Here is a 19,200-nt window from a genome sequence, read left to right as displayed (position 1 = left end):
GCGATGGAAACAGATATTTCTTCTACCCGAAGTTGCTCGTTATTATTCGGATTCGGGGAAAAAAAGTCAGCTTCATGTCAAGTTCTCATAGCCTCTATCTAACGTTTCATGGGCAGAGAAAGAAAGTATCTGGAACTCCGGCACATAGCAGCTGCCTCGTGATGGCGAACCTATCATAAAACTAGCTGGCATTCAAAACCCGTTTCAGAGGGTCTTAGAAAGACGTTAAGTCTGCACTGCGCGACCACACCATTTAAGAAGCAAGACAGTGCTAGGGAGATGAATTTGATTGACATATGGTTTCATGCAGTTTTATTAAATAATGTAATGACAAAAAATGTATGGTATACATGGTATAAACTAATTGTATGGTATAAAACGAGAAGGAACTATTTTTTCTTGATAGAATCATTGTTTTCATAGAACTACCAACCAGAGTTTTTGCATAACGATGGTCCAAATAGAACTACCAACCAGAGTTTTGCTTGACAATGGTAAAACAATATGCCCAAAAGCCCGCAGAAGAATATTTCACTTTCAGCTAATTAAATCTATAAAAATCAATACATATAAAAGTAACCATATATAGTCATTGTTGGTAACCCATTGTGGAATAAACCCCTCCGGGCAATCCCATTATTGGAAAATAATGTAGGCTACTTCGGCGCTGGTTAAGCAACCCTCAGTTCGCCTCGGCTGCATCACCCCGTCGTACATGAAAGGAATAAACCACTACAGGCTGTCCCGTTATTGGAAAACCCTCTGAAACGGGTTTTGAATGCCAGCTAGCTTTATGATAGTGTGACGTCCGGGGGCTGTTCCAGCAGCTCCCAGAATGCACGCCTCGTGGACCTTTGTAAATAGTTTGTGTGGGACTGTAAATAGTAAATACGTGTAAAAAGTGAATACGAATTTATCGTATATAAAAATCCCCACCATGACCCTTAGGGGGCTCCATATTTTTTTCATCCAGTCCAGGTTTTTTTTTTTCCCAGTCCAGATTTATTTTTCTTCCAGTCCAGTGTTTTTTCTTCCAGTCCAGGTTTTTTTTCTTCCAGTCCAGTTTTTTTCTTCCAGTCCAGGTTTTTTTTAGCTTATGATAGCATCTTTTATGATTAAATGCCTATGCGGCATGTTAAATTTGCCCGATTTAACATGACATCCGGTATAAATCACGCCCACTTCCTGTTTTCTATCCAAATACAGATACACAGACAGATAATTTTGTTGGTTGAACAGATACAGACACAGATACAGATAATGACGTCTCTGCACATCCCTACTAATGGGTTTGCATGAATGGCTGTAATAGTATGAGAGTGACCGCTACCACATGATGAGTCAGGTGACTCACGTCAATATCAGGGAGAATTCAATTCTTCTACCAGTGGTAGTAGGAGGTAGAAGTGCAGTTAAATTTACCAAAATGATCAATCCGCTGTATGATGGCTTGAGCTGTACACTGTGGATGTGGTCTGAGCAGGCAGGTGTCGAAAGTTATAATGACCGACATCACTGACCTGAAAATTCATATGAGCTGCATCAAAATTGAACTGCGCTATGCAATATTAACTGACACACCCCCAGCAGCGGCTCCCCTCCCACTTCAATGCAGGACGAGTCACAAAATTACCAAATTGCTCAGGCACGTTAAAATCCATGGCGAAAATACCATTTCACCAGTGGACAGCTCACAACACACCGGCTGGAAAATACAGCCCTTAAAGTCTGCATTGGTCAAGAGATAAACTAAAGTAAGTAAAGTAAACTTAGAAAAGTAAAACTTCAACCAAAATCATGAAATAAATATTTTTGCTGCCTGCAAAAGGTTAGCACCCAGTGCACGATACATGTAAAACCCTGCTTGACAACATAGCGCACCGAAGACTGAAACTAATTTATTGGAAGTCGTCCAACTGCAGGACAGAGAGAAATAGTTGTGTGTCTGTCATGCTGTCAGAAATCACCTCCCTGGCCCCTCCCACACAATCTGCCAGAGGACCTCTGAAACGCATTTTCTGTGATGTGGATCATGACTCGGTTTGATGTGACAAACAAGCTGCTCGGTGTTTAGACCCTGTTCAGAAGACAGCATGCTCTTTTTCTCTTCTTTATCAAGAACAGACAGGAGCGTAGCTGAGGCTAGAAATCAAACAGTGATTCTGTGTTTGAAATGTGTGTGCCATTTGAACCTGACAATTCATCCATTTGGGACATTGCCGCTGGTGCTCTACACAAGGGTTTTTAACCCATTCGACAGAAGCATATGAACTTAACAGAAGCTTACCTATGAGCCAATGACTGTAGTGCTGTGTGGTCTTGCATGCCACAGGCCGCATAGCATTACAGCAAGGCTGTGGTTTCACTAGGCGCCGGATTCACTAATAACAAATTGGAGCCTGTTGGCAGCTAAAATGACACTGGGAGGAGCTAATTTAGTGATGACACAAGACTGACTGGCCCCAAACCCAGTCTCTGCTAGGACAAAGCCATTTTTCCTGCATCAACTATAGGAGCTTTCAGTTATGGTAGGCTAATGGCAAAAGCTAAAACCTCTGAACTCAAGGCTACAGGGTCCAGCCCGCACTCAGGGTGAGTAACCTTAAGAACTGGGTCACTCCAGAGTGCCAATCTTTACATATATTGGCAGATATGTACAGTAATATATAATAAATCAGGTATTTATTACTATTGTTACCATTATTACTATTAGTGTTAGTTTGCCCAAACCAAACTATGACTATCACTACTATCAACTAATTTCCTGAACAAAGACCTTGATAAGTGTATACGCTCAAGAAGGCAAGCGAACTATACAACCATGAAACAAAAAATGCATTTTGAAGCACAAATGGATGAGTACTGTAAATAGTGCTATAATAACAGCTGGTGATTGTTTTATAAGGTTTTTTCAGTTCTGTGTTTTTATCGACTGCAAAAATTATATTTGGATTTTTAAAATATAAAAAATATTTTTACATTTTATCTACTATCCAAATAAAACTTCAGGTCAAATACTTTGCCCAAGAGTACAACAGCATTGCCCAACCTCAGAGCCACAAGCTAGCTCCAATACCACTACATTACACAATTTTATTTATAAAAGTAAATTATCTCCTTCTCCCGAATCTTAATTAAATGTAATTTGCCGTTTTAATTTATCAGTGTAATACTTTAATGTAGTGATAAAAACGGTGCATTAAACTCATTACACACAGCATGGTTCATGCAAATGAGAAGCTAACAGGCAGACCCCACTGGGTTAAACTCTGCCATTAACAACAGATATCACTGAAACCCTCAGAAAGGGTCATAATTCCCAGTGCGTTGTCTCACTCCCACTACATCAAGCTAAGATAGATGTAGACTTCAGACTTCTAATAGCGATTGGGTTGGAAAGGGGGTCGGGTGGATGCTGGGGTAGATGAGGTAGTGTGAAATGGCAGATTGGGTGGAAAGGGGGTTGGGTGGATGCTGGGGTAGATGAGGTAGTGTGAAATGACAGATTGGGTTGGAAAGGGGGTTGGGTGGATGCTGGGGTAAATGAGGTAGTGTGAAATGACAGATTGGGTTGGAAAGGGGGTCGGATGGATGCTGGGGCAGATGAGGTAGTGTGAAATGGCAGGTTGGGTTGGAAAGGGGGTTGGGTGGATGCTGGGGTAGATGAGGTAGTGTGAAATAGCAGGTTGTGTGGAAAGGTGGTTGGATGGATGCTGGGGTGGATGAGGTAGTGTGAAATGGCAGGTTGTGTGGAAAGGTGGTTGGATGGATGCTGGGGTAGATGAGGTAGTGTGAAATGGCAGGTTGTGTGGAAAGGTGGTTGGATGGATGCTGGGGTAGATGAGGTAGTGTGAAATGGCAGGTTGTGTGGAAAGGTGGTTGGGTGGATGAAGGGGTAGATGAGGTAGCGTGAAACGGCACGATGGGTTTTCCGATGGCCCAGGGCTTACCGGCGTAGTCTGGGTCCACATGCGGAGGGTAGAAGCGGAAGTTGATGAAGAAGGGGATGGGCACTCCAAACTTGAACCACTCCACCACGTAGGGCGCCTGCTGGCCGTTGAGCGGGTGCGACACGTCACATCCCAGAATCACGCTCTCTCCTGCGCGCGCCGTCACAAACTGGGGCTCCTCTCGGACTCCGTGGGCACCTGTGTGAGGGGAGCGGTGGAGAGAGCAGAGGTGCGGTCCTTACACTCAACTTTCTTTTTTTGTGAACAATTTTGTTCTTGCTTTTCATATATCCTAACCCCTCCCGATCCCTGGAACTGGTAGAGACAGTTTACAGAAGTCAACAGTCCATTGCTTGTAACCTGACAACATCATCTGCAGCTATATTCCAAGCTGTGATTGTGTTACACTGAGCTCTATGAATTGTCGCTGTAGATTTCTCAAGGAATTACTCCCAACTTTTTATCTTCATTACCCAAATAAAGGTACAGTATTAGGGGCCCACAGCAGTCATTAGAAAATAGCGTGGCACTTGGGTGTGACGTGATTCAATGTCAACAAATGCACCCACACTGCATTCCTAGGCTTACAGCTTGGCAATAAAAAAAGAAAACAAGCACTTGTGCTTCATGAGGAGACTAAATGAAAGTTAATCCAGGCCACAGTGTTCAGAAAGTCTCAGTAAAAGTCTGAAATTGTCCACCTTCAAACACAACAATGTCTTATTATACCCAGTAGAGACTAAGGCCCAGTAAATGACCCTAGAGCAGCAAGCACAGTGATGGCAAACGCTGAAATCGGATCTCAAATCGGATTGCAGCTGCTTAGATAGACGTTGCTTTCTGTTAGCCTTTGCTTCTCTGTGTAAAAACGGCCTAAGCTTACTGCTCCTGAAAAGAAGGAAAGCATGAGCGGTTTCACATACCAAGCAGGCTTAGATCTGCCGTTCAGAAACCAAATGGGCACGTGCCGTACGTACAGCCAAACAGCCTCTTTAACGGAAGAGCAATTGATGGCATTTCCTTTTCCCTAGGAAGCTGACCTTTTAACAGATGGCTTAACTGACAGCACATGTGGGACGCCGGTGGCAGCCACAGGAACAAGAAGAAGAAGAAAAAAATCCATCACACGCATGAGCGTCCATCACCCATATGAACGTCCAATAAAACGCAGCATTAGGCACAAGGGGTCAGATCAGACGGCCTGCCCGTCTTTACACCTCAATTGGTCTGGCTGCAGGGCGTAAAAGCAAAATGGGATGTTTTGATTAGAGTTATCCCCCCTACTAGCAGACCTCCTGGTGGTGGATCCATAAGATCAATGGCGAGGGCAGGATTTCTCGTCCGGCCGGACTATTGATCCAGGGGCTAAATTCGGGCCTTCTGAGCGAGGATACAAGGGTAACGCTGTTGGCCTACGGGGGGAGGGGTGGTTGAGGAGAGTGGGGCTATATTCTGGAGAGCAGAAGGTCAACATTCGTGCCTCAGCAGAAATGATGACCCCATGAATGGATTTTTTACTGCAGGCTGCTGTGTCATCCGAGCTGACGCTTCTCCACTTCGGCAGCAGTCAGCAGGAGTTAGCGTAGCCGGCCTGCCCTGCTCTACCTGCCCACTTTCCCTTTTCACTGTTCCGCCCGTAAACTTGTGCGTCTGAAAGCGGGTCACCTCAGAAAAGAAGTTCAGAGACAAGCAATTAATTGAAAGTAATTCCATTGAATTTATTCTTTATTAAACAACTTGGAAAGGGTCCAATCGCATTGCATTTGATAACTGCAAACTGACAGTGGATAAACGGCTTCTTGAGCCCGTGCCAGTTGGCTGGCATAAGCAATATTCTCCAAATGGTTTCTACTGACCGTTAAATTCATTCTGCCAAGCTAACAGCCAGTAGTCAGGGTCTCAAGAATCTTAAAAGTTTTCCAAAGTGTTTGTCAGAGAGAAACATTATTGCTTTGGCAGGAGCTGAGGGACCACATAAAATCAAAACAAAGTTCAACTGTCTATACGCATATACATATATATAATCTGCACAAATGATATTAAGGTAAAGGGGCTCACAACTGGCTCAGTCAGTAGAGGCACTCGCTACAAGTGTATAGGCTGGGTCCTACAGTACAGGTTAGGTCATTGTGGGTATAACCAGGAGCACACAGTGACACAATGAATTTATCACACATGGCGGTACACAGTCGATCTCATTCTACCAGAAGATGGTTGCATTTAAATTAGCCTGGGTTCCTACGGTTACTTCTGTATGAGTCTACTGTATGAATCAACGATACACCAGAAACCCACAGGCTATAGGTTCTTGACAGTGAGCGAAATTATTTTACTGGGTGCAAACTTTCCAGTGGTACTCTTCGTATGGTGTGGCCTACATTGTATAAAACAGACACTGGAGTGCACAGACTTCATCTGCAGTGTTCCTGCAGCAGGGTGGAGTGGCACTTGAGAGGTACAATCATCCATGCCAAATTACAGAGAAGAATGGGGCATAGAAAAACAATGCTCCTAAAGAAGCCAAAAGGACAATTTTATAAGTTGTGTGTTACCAATGAGAGATTTGTCTGAAAGATAGATGTAGTTGGTTACATCGTAATTCAATAGTGGGGGCAAATTTTGAACTCCTTAGCTCCCTAGCCGATTAACATTACAGCTCTTTGCTCACATGAAGCAATTGTTTGGAATATATGTATCATCACATTAACTTAAAATAAATAAATAAATAAATAAATAAATAAATAAATAAATAAATAAAAAGTTAAATGAGAACTAACTAAAACATTAACTAAATGCTAAATTTGTTTCCACATTTATTATTTATAGGCTCATTTAATTAGTTTTTTTATTTTTAATTTCACTATTTAATTACACTATATGGCCAGAAGCATCTGGAGACCCCTTGGTCATGGTTTGAGCTAGGCCCCTTAGTTCCAGTGAATACTAATCTGAATGCTACAGCATACAATCACATTCTAGATGATGCTGTGCTTCAGTTTGGGGAAGGCCCTTTCTTGTTGCAGCATTACAATGCCCCTGGGCACACAGCAAGGTCCATATAGAAATGGTTTTGTCAAGAATAGTGTGAAAGAACTTGACTGGCCTGCACAGAGCCCTGACCTCAACCCAATTCAACACTTTTGGGATCAATTGAAAAGCCAACTGCAAGCCAGGCCTAATCGCCCAATCAGTGCTCGACCTCGCAAATGTTCTTCTGGATGCATGGAAGCGAATCCCTGTAGCAATGCTCCAACATCTAGTATAAAGCCTTCCCAGAAGAGTGGAGGTTCTAATAGCAGCAAAGGGTGGACCACCTCCATATTAATGCCCATAATTTTGGATGAGAGGCTGGCTGTCAGGTGTCCACATACTTCTGGCCGTTTGTGTATTTATTTCCACATTTAATTATTTCAGGATTGCTGGCATATGTGTGCACTGAAAATTAATTAAATCTGTCAACATCACCCATCAAAGCCGGTGGGCTTAATTCCCAATATCCGATTGGTTGGTTGATTGCTCTTGCCTGCTTTTGCCAGTGTACTTTGAACTGCAGCATCAGCAACTGACCCAGTTATGATCTTTAAAGTGGTAAGTGTATTTCTGTGTATCTTAGCGAGATATATTTTATTATTAGCCGATCAAACAGAAACTAGTGCTACAAACCATGACTCAGGTTACGAGTCAGATAAAGAAGTTCATTGAAATAATTTCAATGATCTCCAGCCTTTATGACTGTGATATTAACAACAAGGCATCTGCTAAGTGTACGGTGTTTTGCAGCATGGATTATAAAGCCTAGCAGGCTAAACTGAAGCATGTAGGTTCCCTTCATTAAAAATAGTTTTTTCTTCTGTGTTTCTGTTATTCCACTTGAGCAGATTACCACGTTGGTCGTCATAAGTAACAAGCTAAGGATAAGTATCTAACTTGCCTCTAATCTATGGCTCTCAATCTAGGTACTCAACTGATCCATATTGAAGGGGGTTTTCATGGGTAGGTCTAGAAAATTCAACCAATGTTAAATATGAAATATTAAACTCACAGAATTTGATGGGTGATACTGACAGATTCAATTATTTCTGAGCGCATATATTCACCAACAACCCTGAAATAATTAAATGTGGAAACAAATAATTTAATAATAATGACTAATTTAAAAAATAATTAAATAACTAAATAAATATGTAAATAAATAATTAAATGAGGACATAATTAAATGAGGAAACAATTTTTTATTAAATTATTCATATTGACATTTCATTTTTTATTTATTTAATAAAATTAATATGAATTAATATTGGTGCAAATTTTCCTCCATAAATGTTAAGCCCTGGTCTCAACAAATTTAATCACTTTAACAAAATAACTCAATAATGAGATGTGATAATGAACAGGCAAATACATCTCATGCGCTGTGTAAAGTTTGCATGGTTCTGGCTGCTACCTTGTTCAGAGCAGTAACATCATAAGCATTCCTTCTGCAGTGACATCATAAGCATATGCTTTAATATTAGTGCTCTACTGTGATAGAAAACAGATATAACATGTTCATCATAATTGACTTTAATTAAAACCATGGGAATAAGACTTTGAATCCTTTAAAAACATGAAGGGTTTGATGTCTCACCTGCCGTCAACAACAGACTACAGCAGCGACCTTCAGACCCTTTCCAGGGGTGCCACAGGGCCTGCTGGTTTTTGTTGTTACTTAATTGATCGATTAAAGCAGTCGATTACACGGTTAACTAACCTCACCGGGTTTCTTGGGTCTGGAAAACAAAAACCAGAAGACCCAGCGGCTCTCCAGGACCAGGAATGAAGATCATCGGACTAGAGGATACTTAAGTCCCGTGAGAGAGCCTTCTAATTATTGTAATAGTAAGCATCTACACCGAGACAACATGCACACGTGTGCACACACACAAGTTCTGCAGCCCTAATTGTAACATCTGTCACACTTAATGATAGTAAGTCAATTTAAAAGAAGGTTAAAATCCAGTATTTGCAAAAACCAATATCCTTTCAATATACTTTCACGGATTCAAAATCAACATCCACATTTAATCAGCCTTAACCATTTAATATCTGCATTTTTTTTCACTGTTTACACCAATCCCAATACACCTGGAATTTCATCCTGAAAAAAGATATGGCTTTTTCCAAAATATTCTCCTTGAACAAAGCCCAGTTTTCTTTTGCAAGCCTCTTGGAATGAAGGCAGTTGTTACTGACAGCAAACCTTAAAAAAAACTCCTTAAAATACAGCAGGCAGGAATCCAAAAGACATTTCAGACAGAAAACTGAAGAGGAAGTAGAAAAACAGTTTAATCACTTTTGTGGTGACTGTACTGAAATCTCTACTAGTACTGGAGAAAATGCCATTAAAGCACAACGGTATGCAACATGCTGTAACGAACTGCTCGCAACCTTGGCAGCGCAACAAAACCTGATTAAAAAACCAGTTAGGAGTGAGATACCTGACATTGACAAAAGAACAGATGCTGAAAAGGCAGTAACAAATGAGCATATATGATTGGGCACTGAAAACTGAGAAAATATAAATCAGGTATTAAAATGGGTTTTAAAAGTATGTGAAATTTTCAAATAGTTTGACTAAGTTTAAGTTTATAGCAGAAAGAAGTACAAACAGTTTTGGATACCAGCGCATGCATTCTTTATCATGGGCAATTACTCCAGATACTTCACAGAGCATTCCTTAGAGAAGGCTGTAAAACTTCAAATAATTTGTGGCATGTGCAGTTTGTATACGTCCACATTGTGTGTACAGTACATGCAGATCACACTTTTCATGCATAGGAGAGTACATTTTTTCTGGTAGATACTTCCAACCCAAAAAGAATCAAAAGAATTCAACACTTTAAAAGCTTTCCATAACCTGACTGAGCACAGATATGTCTCACCATTTTGTTTAGCACCATAATACCAGACAGAAATGTCTGGTTAATCAACCATGGGCTGGTCTGTACCAGCTCAATCACTTATCAATCTTCCGGAAGCTCTCTCCACCACTTTTATTGATCAGTTCAAGGAATTATATTTGTATCTCAGCTATATTTTTTGTCTCAGCTATTTTAAGGGTCTTTCTGCTTTCTTACACTAATGGAAAACACGATGACTGGCTGTCATTGGCCTTTGAAAGTTTCTCCAGCTATCCAAACTCTCCCCCTCCCTAAAAGAAACACTAGTGGCATTAAAATAACCTCACAACAAACATACTCCCATGTTTGAGTGTGTGTATGTGTGTGAGAGAGAGACGGAGAGAGAGAGAGACTTTGATGCGTCTCCGTTTACCATTAAGACCAGAGAGAGCAGTTTAATCTTTAAACCGTTACAATTAATATCCATAAATTGCTCTTCAGCCATAATGGCGGAGCAGAAGGCGGAGGAGTTGATAGGCCCCTAATTGAGAGGGATGGTGGAGGACAGCGCGACTCCTCAGCGCAGCTCCTATTAGGATTTACGGCCCCATAAAGCACGCGCTCCTCACCGAGGGCTGATTGCTTCCCCTCAGCCCGCCGCGGCTATGGCCCGGCAAAGGCTTCGGTGATCCGCGGCTATGGCCCGGGCGAAGGCTTCGGTGACGGATATTGCTTCTGACGACTGCTTAAACAGTGTCGCAGTGACCCCTCCGCTTTCTTTAGCCAACCTGTCCCTACGCGACACCGCGTCCCCCTACTTCTCCCACCCTCGCTCCACCTTTCAACTTCTCCCGCGCCGTGTATTACCGTGTATTAACACAGTGCTTCTCAGCTGCCGATACTGCGCTAACAGCACATTCACCAAGGGCAACGGAAATTAAATTCACGCTGTACAGCGGTCAACATACGCAAAAAAGGTGCACTTTCCTGCTAGTTCTGGAACGCCATCACAGTGTTTACCTCTTTAACATTTAATTAAAACAAGGCTGTTCTGAGCGTGAATTACTGAAAATGCTTTTGCTGAATGAATGGATGAGTGTTTGTGGAGAGTTGGTGAAGAGACAAAAATACCACTGGGGAAAGCAGTGAATTTATAGGGAGTATCTTTCAGATGAAAACCTGGATTAGTGTGCAATTTCAGATTTAAGCATATAAACCTCACTGCTGTTTAGATTAAGAAGGCACCAGGCTCCCTGGTGGATTCCTCTGGACTGGTTCTGAGGACCTCATCATCAGATGGCTGTGAAGAATCTCTGGCAGATGGCTGCTCATGGATCAGCTTTCTACTGGGCCCGCAAGGAGGTAAACTCGCATCACACGTCTCCACGGTTACGCTGGAGGACCTCAGGACGCAGTACAGTACGTCCAGACCCCTGCCAATCCCAGTCTGCCCAGAGGCTGAGCTTAAACTGAAATATAATCCCCACGCTAAAACATCAGTGAATCCTGCAAAACAAATACGGATCTCTGAAAGATTGATCTTGGAACTGTAAATTATGAGAAGAATAAAAAAGACTACCCGCTGAAACCAAGCAAAGAGAGGAGGCCGTTTCACTGTCTCTTGTATTACTAAAACTACGTTCTCCTGTATTACTAAAACTATGTGAAACTGAATCTGTGGCAGGGGAAGAACCTGCAGTGGCTTTACTGAGTAAACTGTGGCACAGACAATTTCTGAGGCTGTTATTAATGTAAGCATATTTCACCCTGTCTGATTCCCGATTATTACATTTTTCCTTTCTTCTTTTCATATCTCACTGCTGTCATTCCTGATAATTGCATTTTCAGTTCTTTTTGTTTCTTTCATTTAAATTTTTTTTTTTTTTTTTTTGCAGGAAGTCCTTTTCAGTTTGTGATTGTATTTGCCATTCCAATCCTCCTCAGTGTTTTTATCCTCAGCGGAGTTAATCCACTTTACTTGATTAAAACCCAGACGCTGTTTTTGAGTGAAAGAGAGCAGATGTAATAAAATCGCTGTTTCTGGCCGGTGACGGGCACCGTTCCTGAAACCAGCCATTGTTCCCCTTGCAGAGGTGCGACAGTACAATGTAGCCCTGGGGCTAGGCTTTATTTAACAGCCTGAAAAGACCACGTGTTCACACACTGACTGCTGCCAGCCACCGTGCACACCTAAAGAGATTCCTGGGGTTCTACTGGGGTAAATAAAATAAATAAACAAACAAATAAATAACACCCAGCGAAAGTGTTTACTAGGCAGCGTGTAAAGTACAGCTTTGTGCATGGCATCTTAGTCCGTTTTGTAGTTTCAAACCACTGTAGTCCTTTTTTCATTCTTATTACATAAATAAATAAATAAATAAATACACTCCGGTTATTTATTTTACAAAAGATAATAGCATAGTGAAATTACTTTTTAAAAATTCAACACTGTCAAACATCCAAACCTCATTTTCTTGATACTGAAAAAAGTCATCGATTTTAACCTATCCAAGTTCAGAATTTCACCCTTCTCTTAAATAATTTCATTTGATTATTCTGTTTATCTACAATCAACTGGATCTGCTTTTATTTTCTATGCAGAAATGGATAATTAGGCAAACTTTGAAGGGTATAGAACAGGCTTTACATGTTTCATCAGTTATCCTCAAGACTGCAGCCCTTCCACCTCCAGGAACGTTGCTGCTATCACGAGACAAAACAACTTGTTGACAATAAAACCCAATTTGTTAAGTGTAGCAGCATCAAATTAAATCAGAGCTGCTCTTAGGGAGCTAAAGTCACTTGGATGAATGCTAATGATGTCATCTACAGTACAATGGGGGGAAATCACTTAATTGGGGAGTCTTCCATACAGCAGACAGTGCTATGTTTATCCTGCAGTGAAGAGTGTAATGAGGGGGTCCGTGGGTGTATCATGTTCAGAGGGGGAGGAATAATTAGGACTCTGGATCTGAACTGTGCTGATGCGATACAGTGGGAGGGGCCTTAAAGGTTTCCCCAACACTGGTTGCCAGGCAACCTAGAGGAGATGGACAAAAACAGCCCTTGGGTGCGTGCTGCAGCGTGCTTGAGCGCTGTGTGGCCTTAGTAATGCCCTTGTTTCCCACGCCCCCTACAGGCAGGGCAACGCCATGCGTACCCATCAGAGCGCCTACAGGAAAATCACCTGTTTCACCCAGCAGATTTCACAGTTTAAAACTCCGTAAATACCATATTACAGCAGGGCCGTGATATTGTTTTGGACGAAGACCAAAAGTGACTCTCCTCAGTTTCCAGGCACTACTTGCAGCTTATTTGCATTTTAAATTGCATTTAGTCTATTGCAAGATAAGCCGATTAAATATTTCAGATAGGCTACATGCAATAAAGAAGACATCATCAGTGATTATAGCATTGCTGTTGTGGCTCAATCCAACAAGACAGTTAAGAGTGTAACGCATGGGGCTTTTTATTATTATTATTTTTATTATTTTATTTATTACATTGCTTCAGTTTCCCACCATTAATATTTTAAAGGTTATTTTCATGAACACTAAGTACATTTGTTCTTTTGTGCTGACTGAACATCATCCACACAACTGACCATCTATGTGAAATTAAACTGTTTTGTAAATTATATATTTTAAAAGAAACTATGTCTGAATTCAATGAACTTCTGTCCTTGAGCTTAACTTGGAAAAATAAATGGAAGTGCCCTTTTCATCAAAATCAGTTCATTAATAAAAAAAAAAAACAGAAGAATTCATTTTGAGATTACTGAACTTGTCAAGAGTTGTGGGAAGAAAGAAAAGCTCTTTTTGAATCCAGCCCATAGTTTAGAAAATGGAAGGGCTAGAATTTAGATCTTGTAATGGTAGGATAAAATCAGGAGGCTTAGGCATGCATAAGAAAGACGCGGAGGCTGAATCACCATATTTATAAAACTCTGAGGCATGTTATCCCCAAAGCCATCATTTCATATCTGTTTAAAAGCGTTATGTAAATGACTTGCTCTACCTCACGGTGCCTTATCTCTTCAGAAATGATTACTTCAAAGAAGTGTGGGCTCAACATAATATTAAATCATTATACAAGAAAAGTACTATGTGAAGAATGGTTCTGAGAATAACCCCACAGTGTACGCTGGTTAATTGCTTCACTGTATGGCAAATCATCCATTAATCTACCATTGCAACGTGTACATTTCTCTCACCTTTCGAACCACTGGGTAATTTAAATAAATACGTCTTCATATCCACATCTCCACCTGTGAAACTAAGTGGCATGAAACCTATGATAAAGCGGCTCTACATTTTCCACACAAGACAACGCGTCTCTAATGAAAATTGACTTTTTATACTGAGGTGCCTTTAGTATGAGGGGGCTGGAGATTAACCTCTCTTCCGCGAGGTGTATTTACACTTAACATAGAGATGTATTCATGACCTCTGCCGGATTCAAACCGGCAAATCTGCTCTTAGATGTACTGCGGCACCTGACATTGTTTTAATGATTCAGTGCAGAGACAAAGCAGAGTGATGCTGTTAGGGGCTTTGACATGACACTCGGCCATCCAGGGATACAAAGATTGAATTTCACTTATCACATTTATCTGTCATGTGCCACGGTTGCACTATAATTGCTTTCTGTCACTGGAATCTCATCGAGAAAACTCCTGTTACTCATTGCCCTCTTTTCAAAGAAAAGAAGAAACTAAAAGACGGCAAAGTTCTGTACCACAAAGTCTCCATAGCCTCAGGTTTATTATAACTACACATCATACATCACAGGGATCCATGCTGCCTTTCAAAGAGTTCCTTTTTTAACAGAAATAATATAGATGCATGGGTCTGAATACAAATAAATAGAGCTCAAATGTCAAAATGGTAATATAACAATGTTCTGCCAAAGACACACAAGTGAAACCAAAATAATAAGTTTAAGGGGCTTTACAAAATATACAGTAGTATCCAAATATAATGCTTCACACTTGCTAATCGATACATAGTTAGTGGAAATCCATCTGGATGAACAGAGATTTATGACCCAGTTACTGTGGATGGGACAGACTTGGTCCAGCCATTAACTTCCATGAACTCTCCCTGCTGTGTGTGTAATAAAGACTCACCACAGCCATAAAAAGTGAACATTAGGAACATTCAAATTTAAAAAGTCAAATCTTTCTTTGTTTTTACAGGGTTTTCATTCCATGTTTGCGGCCATGGTTTGTCAAATATTATCTGATACTCCTCCTTCTTTATTTTTTATATTTGCCCAGAATTGTTTTCCAGGACTCTGACTTCCTAAATGAAAAATTCATCAGTCTGTCTAAAGTTTGACATTGTCTTTGTGAGTTACACCTTACTGTAGGTATGTATGAAGTACTTTCATCATCAAAATAAAGACATAATCATTTCTAACAAAAATCGAGTGCTTACACAAACAATCAACATGAGCAATTCAAACAGGTTCGACTCTGTGTGGTGCTTGCAACAGAATGCCTTGCATTCTTACACGCTCTGCAAGCAATTTTCAGAATTTTATGAATTCATCTTTTCTCTGTTTTTTTCTTTTGTTTTTTTGTTTTTTAAGTAAATCTCATCCACCAGCCAATACGGGAGGTTATATGAAAAAGAACATTTTAAAAGCTTAAAGTGTAGTCCTTCCGTACCAGTGACTGCACATATCCACCAATGGCCTGGATAGCTTAAAAGAATCAGTCGTCATCTGCAAAGATTCTCCCTTATATTGCAGTGATGGGACTGGCCTACAGTTACCATCAAGGATTTCAAAATGATTGAGAGGAAAACGATAGTTACAAAACAAATAAATAACCTAAAGTGCAAAATGTACTGCAAGGAATCATGAATGGAGCAGGTACCAATATCAAAATATAGATGTCAGAAATGACTGTAGGGAATAACATATAACAATACATATGCTTCAGAAGTTTAATTTTCCACGTATGTATTTGTAGCACTTGTTGTCAGCCTTATTAATTATTAATAAACCTTTTATAAGCACTCTTATTATGAGAATCATTAACGTATCAGTAATAATGAGTTCATTGCCTTGCCTTTTGATGTCAATTAAATATGCTAATTAACTCAAAAGCAGTGCATGTTCAAGTACTTCACAAAACGGTACACTTAGACATACTATTTATGCATGCTTAAGGAAACTGTTACCATGCATTGCATACACTGTATAAAGACATTGTGAATATTGAGGAAGATCCACGGCAGGATAAGCGCTGCCCATAGTTTTTGTTCCTACTCAAGAATATGGTACCTATCCTGAGTTCTGGTTAGTCAGGAGCTGGATAATGTATTGCCCTTCTAATGGAACCACAATCCCTTTATGACATCACAATCAGGAGATCAGCACACCCAGTCATTTCTCTTCATTGTTGTAATGGATACAGTGACCCTGAGGGGTCTGTGTGGGTGGGTTTCAAAGACAGCACATATTCAGATCTCAACAAGGCAGTATGGCATTCACTTTCCTCTGCAGCATAACACTGGTGCGCTTAAATGTACCTTCTAATTAATTCCCTCTGCTGTTTCCCTGAAGACAACCGTAGTGTTTAAAAGCTATTCAAACAGCCATTACAGAACAAGATCACCTCTCAGTCAGCATTCTAAGTATCCTCACCACGTGGCTTTCTGTTCATTCAAGTGTTGCTGCAAGAATTACATTAAAAATTAAATAAATAAATCCTGTAGACACTGCAGCAGAATAAAATGGAATTAGTTTTAGTACCACAGGGTGAAATGCTAACAAATTACATCATGAATACTATTAATCGGTCTTCAAATCACAAGAATCTACTTAAACCATTCTTCGAAAAAAACAAAAAGGTATTTAATAAGGTACCACTTGAGAGACTTATTAGCAAAATGAAGACAGTAGGAATTGCAGGATGTGTTTCAGAGTGGGTTTGTAGCTGGCTACAGGGTAGAACACAAAGAGTAGGAGGGATCTTATCTGAGCAGGGTACTGCGGAAAGTGGAGTCCCACAAGGGTCGGTGCTGGGACCACTGCTCTTCCTCATTTATATCAATGACCTTACAGGGACATTGGAAGTACCTTAGTTAAATTTGCAGGAATCTACCAAAGTAATCCAAAAAGATTTAAACAAGATCCAGAAATGGGCGAAAACCTGGCAAATTAAATTCAATATACAGTAGCTATGTGTAAACCTTTACATGTGGGAAATAAAAACATAACATATGATTACTTTATGGGAGGAACACAATTGTACTGAATCTGAAAAAAGACTTGGGAGCAATGGTTGATCAAAACCACTCAGGTTCTAGGCACTGTGCTGTAGCAGTAAAAAAAAAAATAAAAAATAAAAAAAAGCCAACAGGATGCAAGGATACATAGCCAAAAGTACTGAGTGCTGAGTTCAGTCAGTGGAATGAGATGACATAAAGGGAAATCAGCAAAAGGTAAATTCTGCACAGACATTAGGAAGCATTTTTCCATGCAGAGAGCAGGCAATGTGTGGAATAGCCGGCCAGGTCATGTAGTAGAGATAGAAACTCCAGGGGTTTTCAAAACCAGGCTTGATATAGTGTTAGATACCATTTATCCTGGAGGTAACCAGAGAACTAGGTACAATTCTGTTAGGAAAATGGCTAGCATTGTTACAGTATGTTATGTTATGTTATGAAATAATAAACCACATCATATAAATTAACAAAATAGAACAGCTTGAGTCATGACATCTAGTTTCCAGCTTACAATAAATTAATTGTTTTAAGGCTACTGCCTTACTCTAACTCTGGTTGGTGTGGTGGGCTACATCTATTGGCAATGGCAAAGCCAAGCACTGCGCGTTTCTACAGCACAAAGCCCCGAAGTGCGAAAATGAACAATGATCATCCCAGTTCTGGCTGTGGCCAGGAGTCATGAATGGACATATAATTAGCCTCAGTGTCAACCAGAAGGAAGGATTTTAGTCTTCAGTACATCCCATGACTCATCACTCAATAACTGCTTCTCTAACCCATACGGTACCTGCAATCTGCTTCTGTCAGAAGCCTCGTTTGGTGGATTGCAGAGAGAGAAGTAGCAGCTGTTGGCTGTACAATTTCAGAGAGTGCATCTGCGAGCATGCACCCTCCTGAATGGATTCTGGATGTGACAACAACGGGACAGTCATACTTAACTCGGCTGTCAAAAATTTGGAGAACAGGAAAAAAAATGGAGGAATAAAAAAGGTAAAATCACATATAGCCTTACCGATACTTTTTCATAACATAGCTAAGCCGCCCTCCAGAAAACAGTTGTGCTGTCAGTGCCCAACAGTAAGACTGCAACAGTAATCAAAACTCCTGCTATAGATGGCCAATGCACATGCCCCAGAGCAGTATCAGATTCAAATCCAGTCTGAAGAACCAATACTGCAGACCAAGCACCATTCTTGCTGACATGCTGACATGTCTTCCCAAGGGTGAAATCCTCCAAGGGTGCCAATTAAGGCAACTCATTAATCAATGAAATGACAGATTTGCATAAATGCTTCTGATTAAATATTTCTATCCAAATACTCTGTGATGTGCTATACCTTTGTTTTTTCACATTAAACTAATGGCTGACATCTCCATGCACCACGCTATGTTGCACAACATTCAGAAATGACATCGTAGCTTCTTCAGAGCCACAGGAGGATACTGGCAAGAGACCACATACATAGCACTATGCATAAGAAGCCCTCAAAATAAAATATTAGTCCAGAGGGTACCCAATAAAAGGGATCTGCTCATTTGACTAAATCATCTCAGAAGAAATAAGGCACTCTCCAAAATACAGATAAAATTTTATTAATTTGGCTTGTTCATGTAAAAGATTTAAAAGGCTGGGTGTGTTGGATGGTACCACAGAGAATTGGATAAAAGTGGTGTTTCATAAAAAATAAATGGCATTCTGAGATGAAAACTTACAAAGAGTAGAGCCAAAGGGCTCGATTTTTCTGAATCAATGTCGCACAGCGCTTGGAGGCAGTCAGTGGCACGGTGTGTGGTTGCACTGGCCATGGCAAGTGAATGTTGGCATTTTCGGGGCAAGAGGCGAGGAGCGCACTGCGCAAAATGCATGGTGCACCTGGAAACAGAGCTGGGTAATAACTGAATATATTATAAGTGGGTGTGGTGTAGCCGCATTTATTAACGGCCAATCAAATTACCTCTTTTCATCCCCTTTAAGAGCCGTGTGAATTGCACAGGGGGTTCTGCCAATTTTAGAAGTCTCAATGGAATGGAAGGTGAGGATAATGATACACTAATCATATGTTTCTCCCAAGACATTCTTTTGCGGGAAGTGCAAAGTTGGTCTGTAACTTTTTTTTTTTCAAAAAATGATTC

At 40.6% G+C, this 19,200-nt stretch overlaps 1 protein-coding gene across 8 annotated transcripts in view; it reads right to left on the bottom strand.

The window, feature by feature from the left end:
- Window positions 1-19,200, bottom strand: part of igsf9ba (immunoglobulin superfamily, member 9Ba) — a 103,682-nt gene that overhangs the window by 67,961 nt on the left and 16,521 nt on the right. For all 8 annotated transcript variants that reach the window (XM_035385447.1, XM_035385449.1, XM_035385448.1 and 5 more), the window contains exon 2: window positions 3,951-4,148. In XM_035385447.1, the coding sequence (XP_035241338.1) occupies window positions 3,951-4,148 (198 nt within the window). The remainder of the gene's footprint in view (window positions 1-3,950; window positions 4,149-19,200) is intronic.

Source organism: Anguilla anguilla, chromosome 12, assembly GCF_013347855.1.
Source record: "Anguilla anguilla isolate fAngAng1 chromosome 12, fAngAng1.pri, whole genome shotgun sequence".
Classification (NCBI taxonomy): domain Eukaryota; kingdom Metazoa; phylum Chordata; class Actinopteri; order Anguilliformes; family Anguillidae; genus Anguilla; species Anguilla anguilla.
The sequence above is the reverse complement of the archived record's forward strand: the minus strand, read 5'-3'. Positions and strand labels throughout refer to the sequence as shown.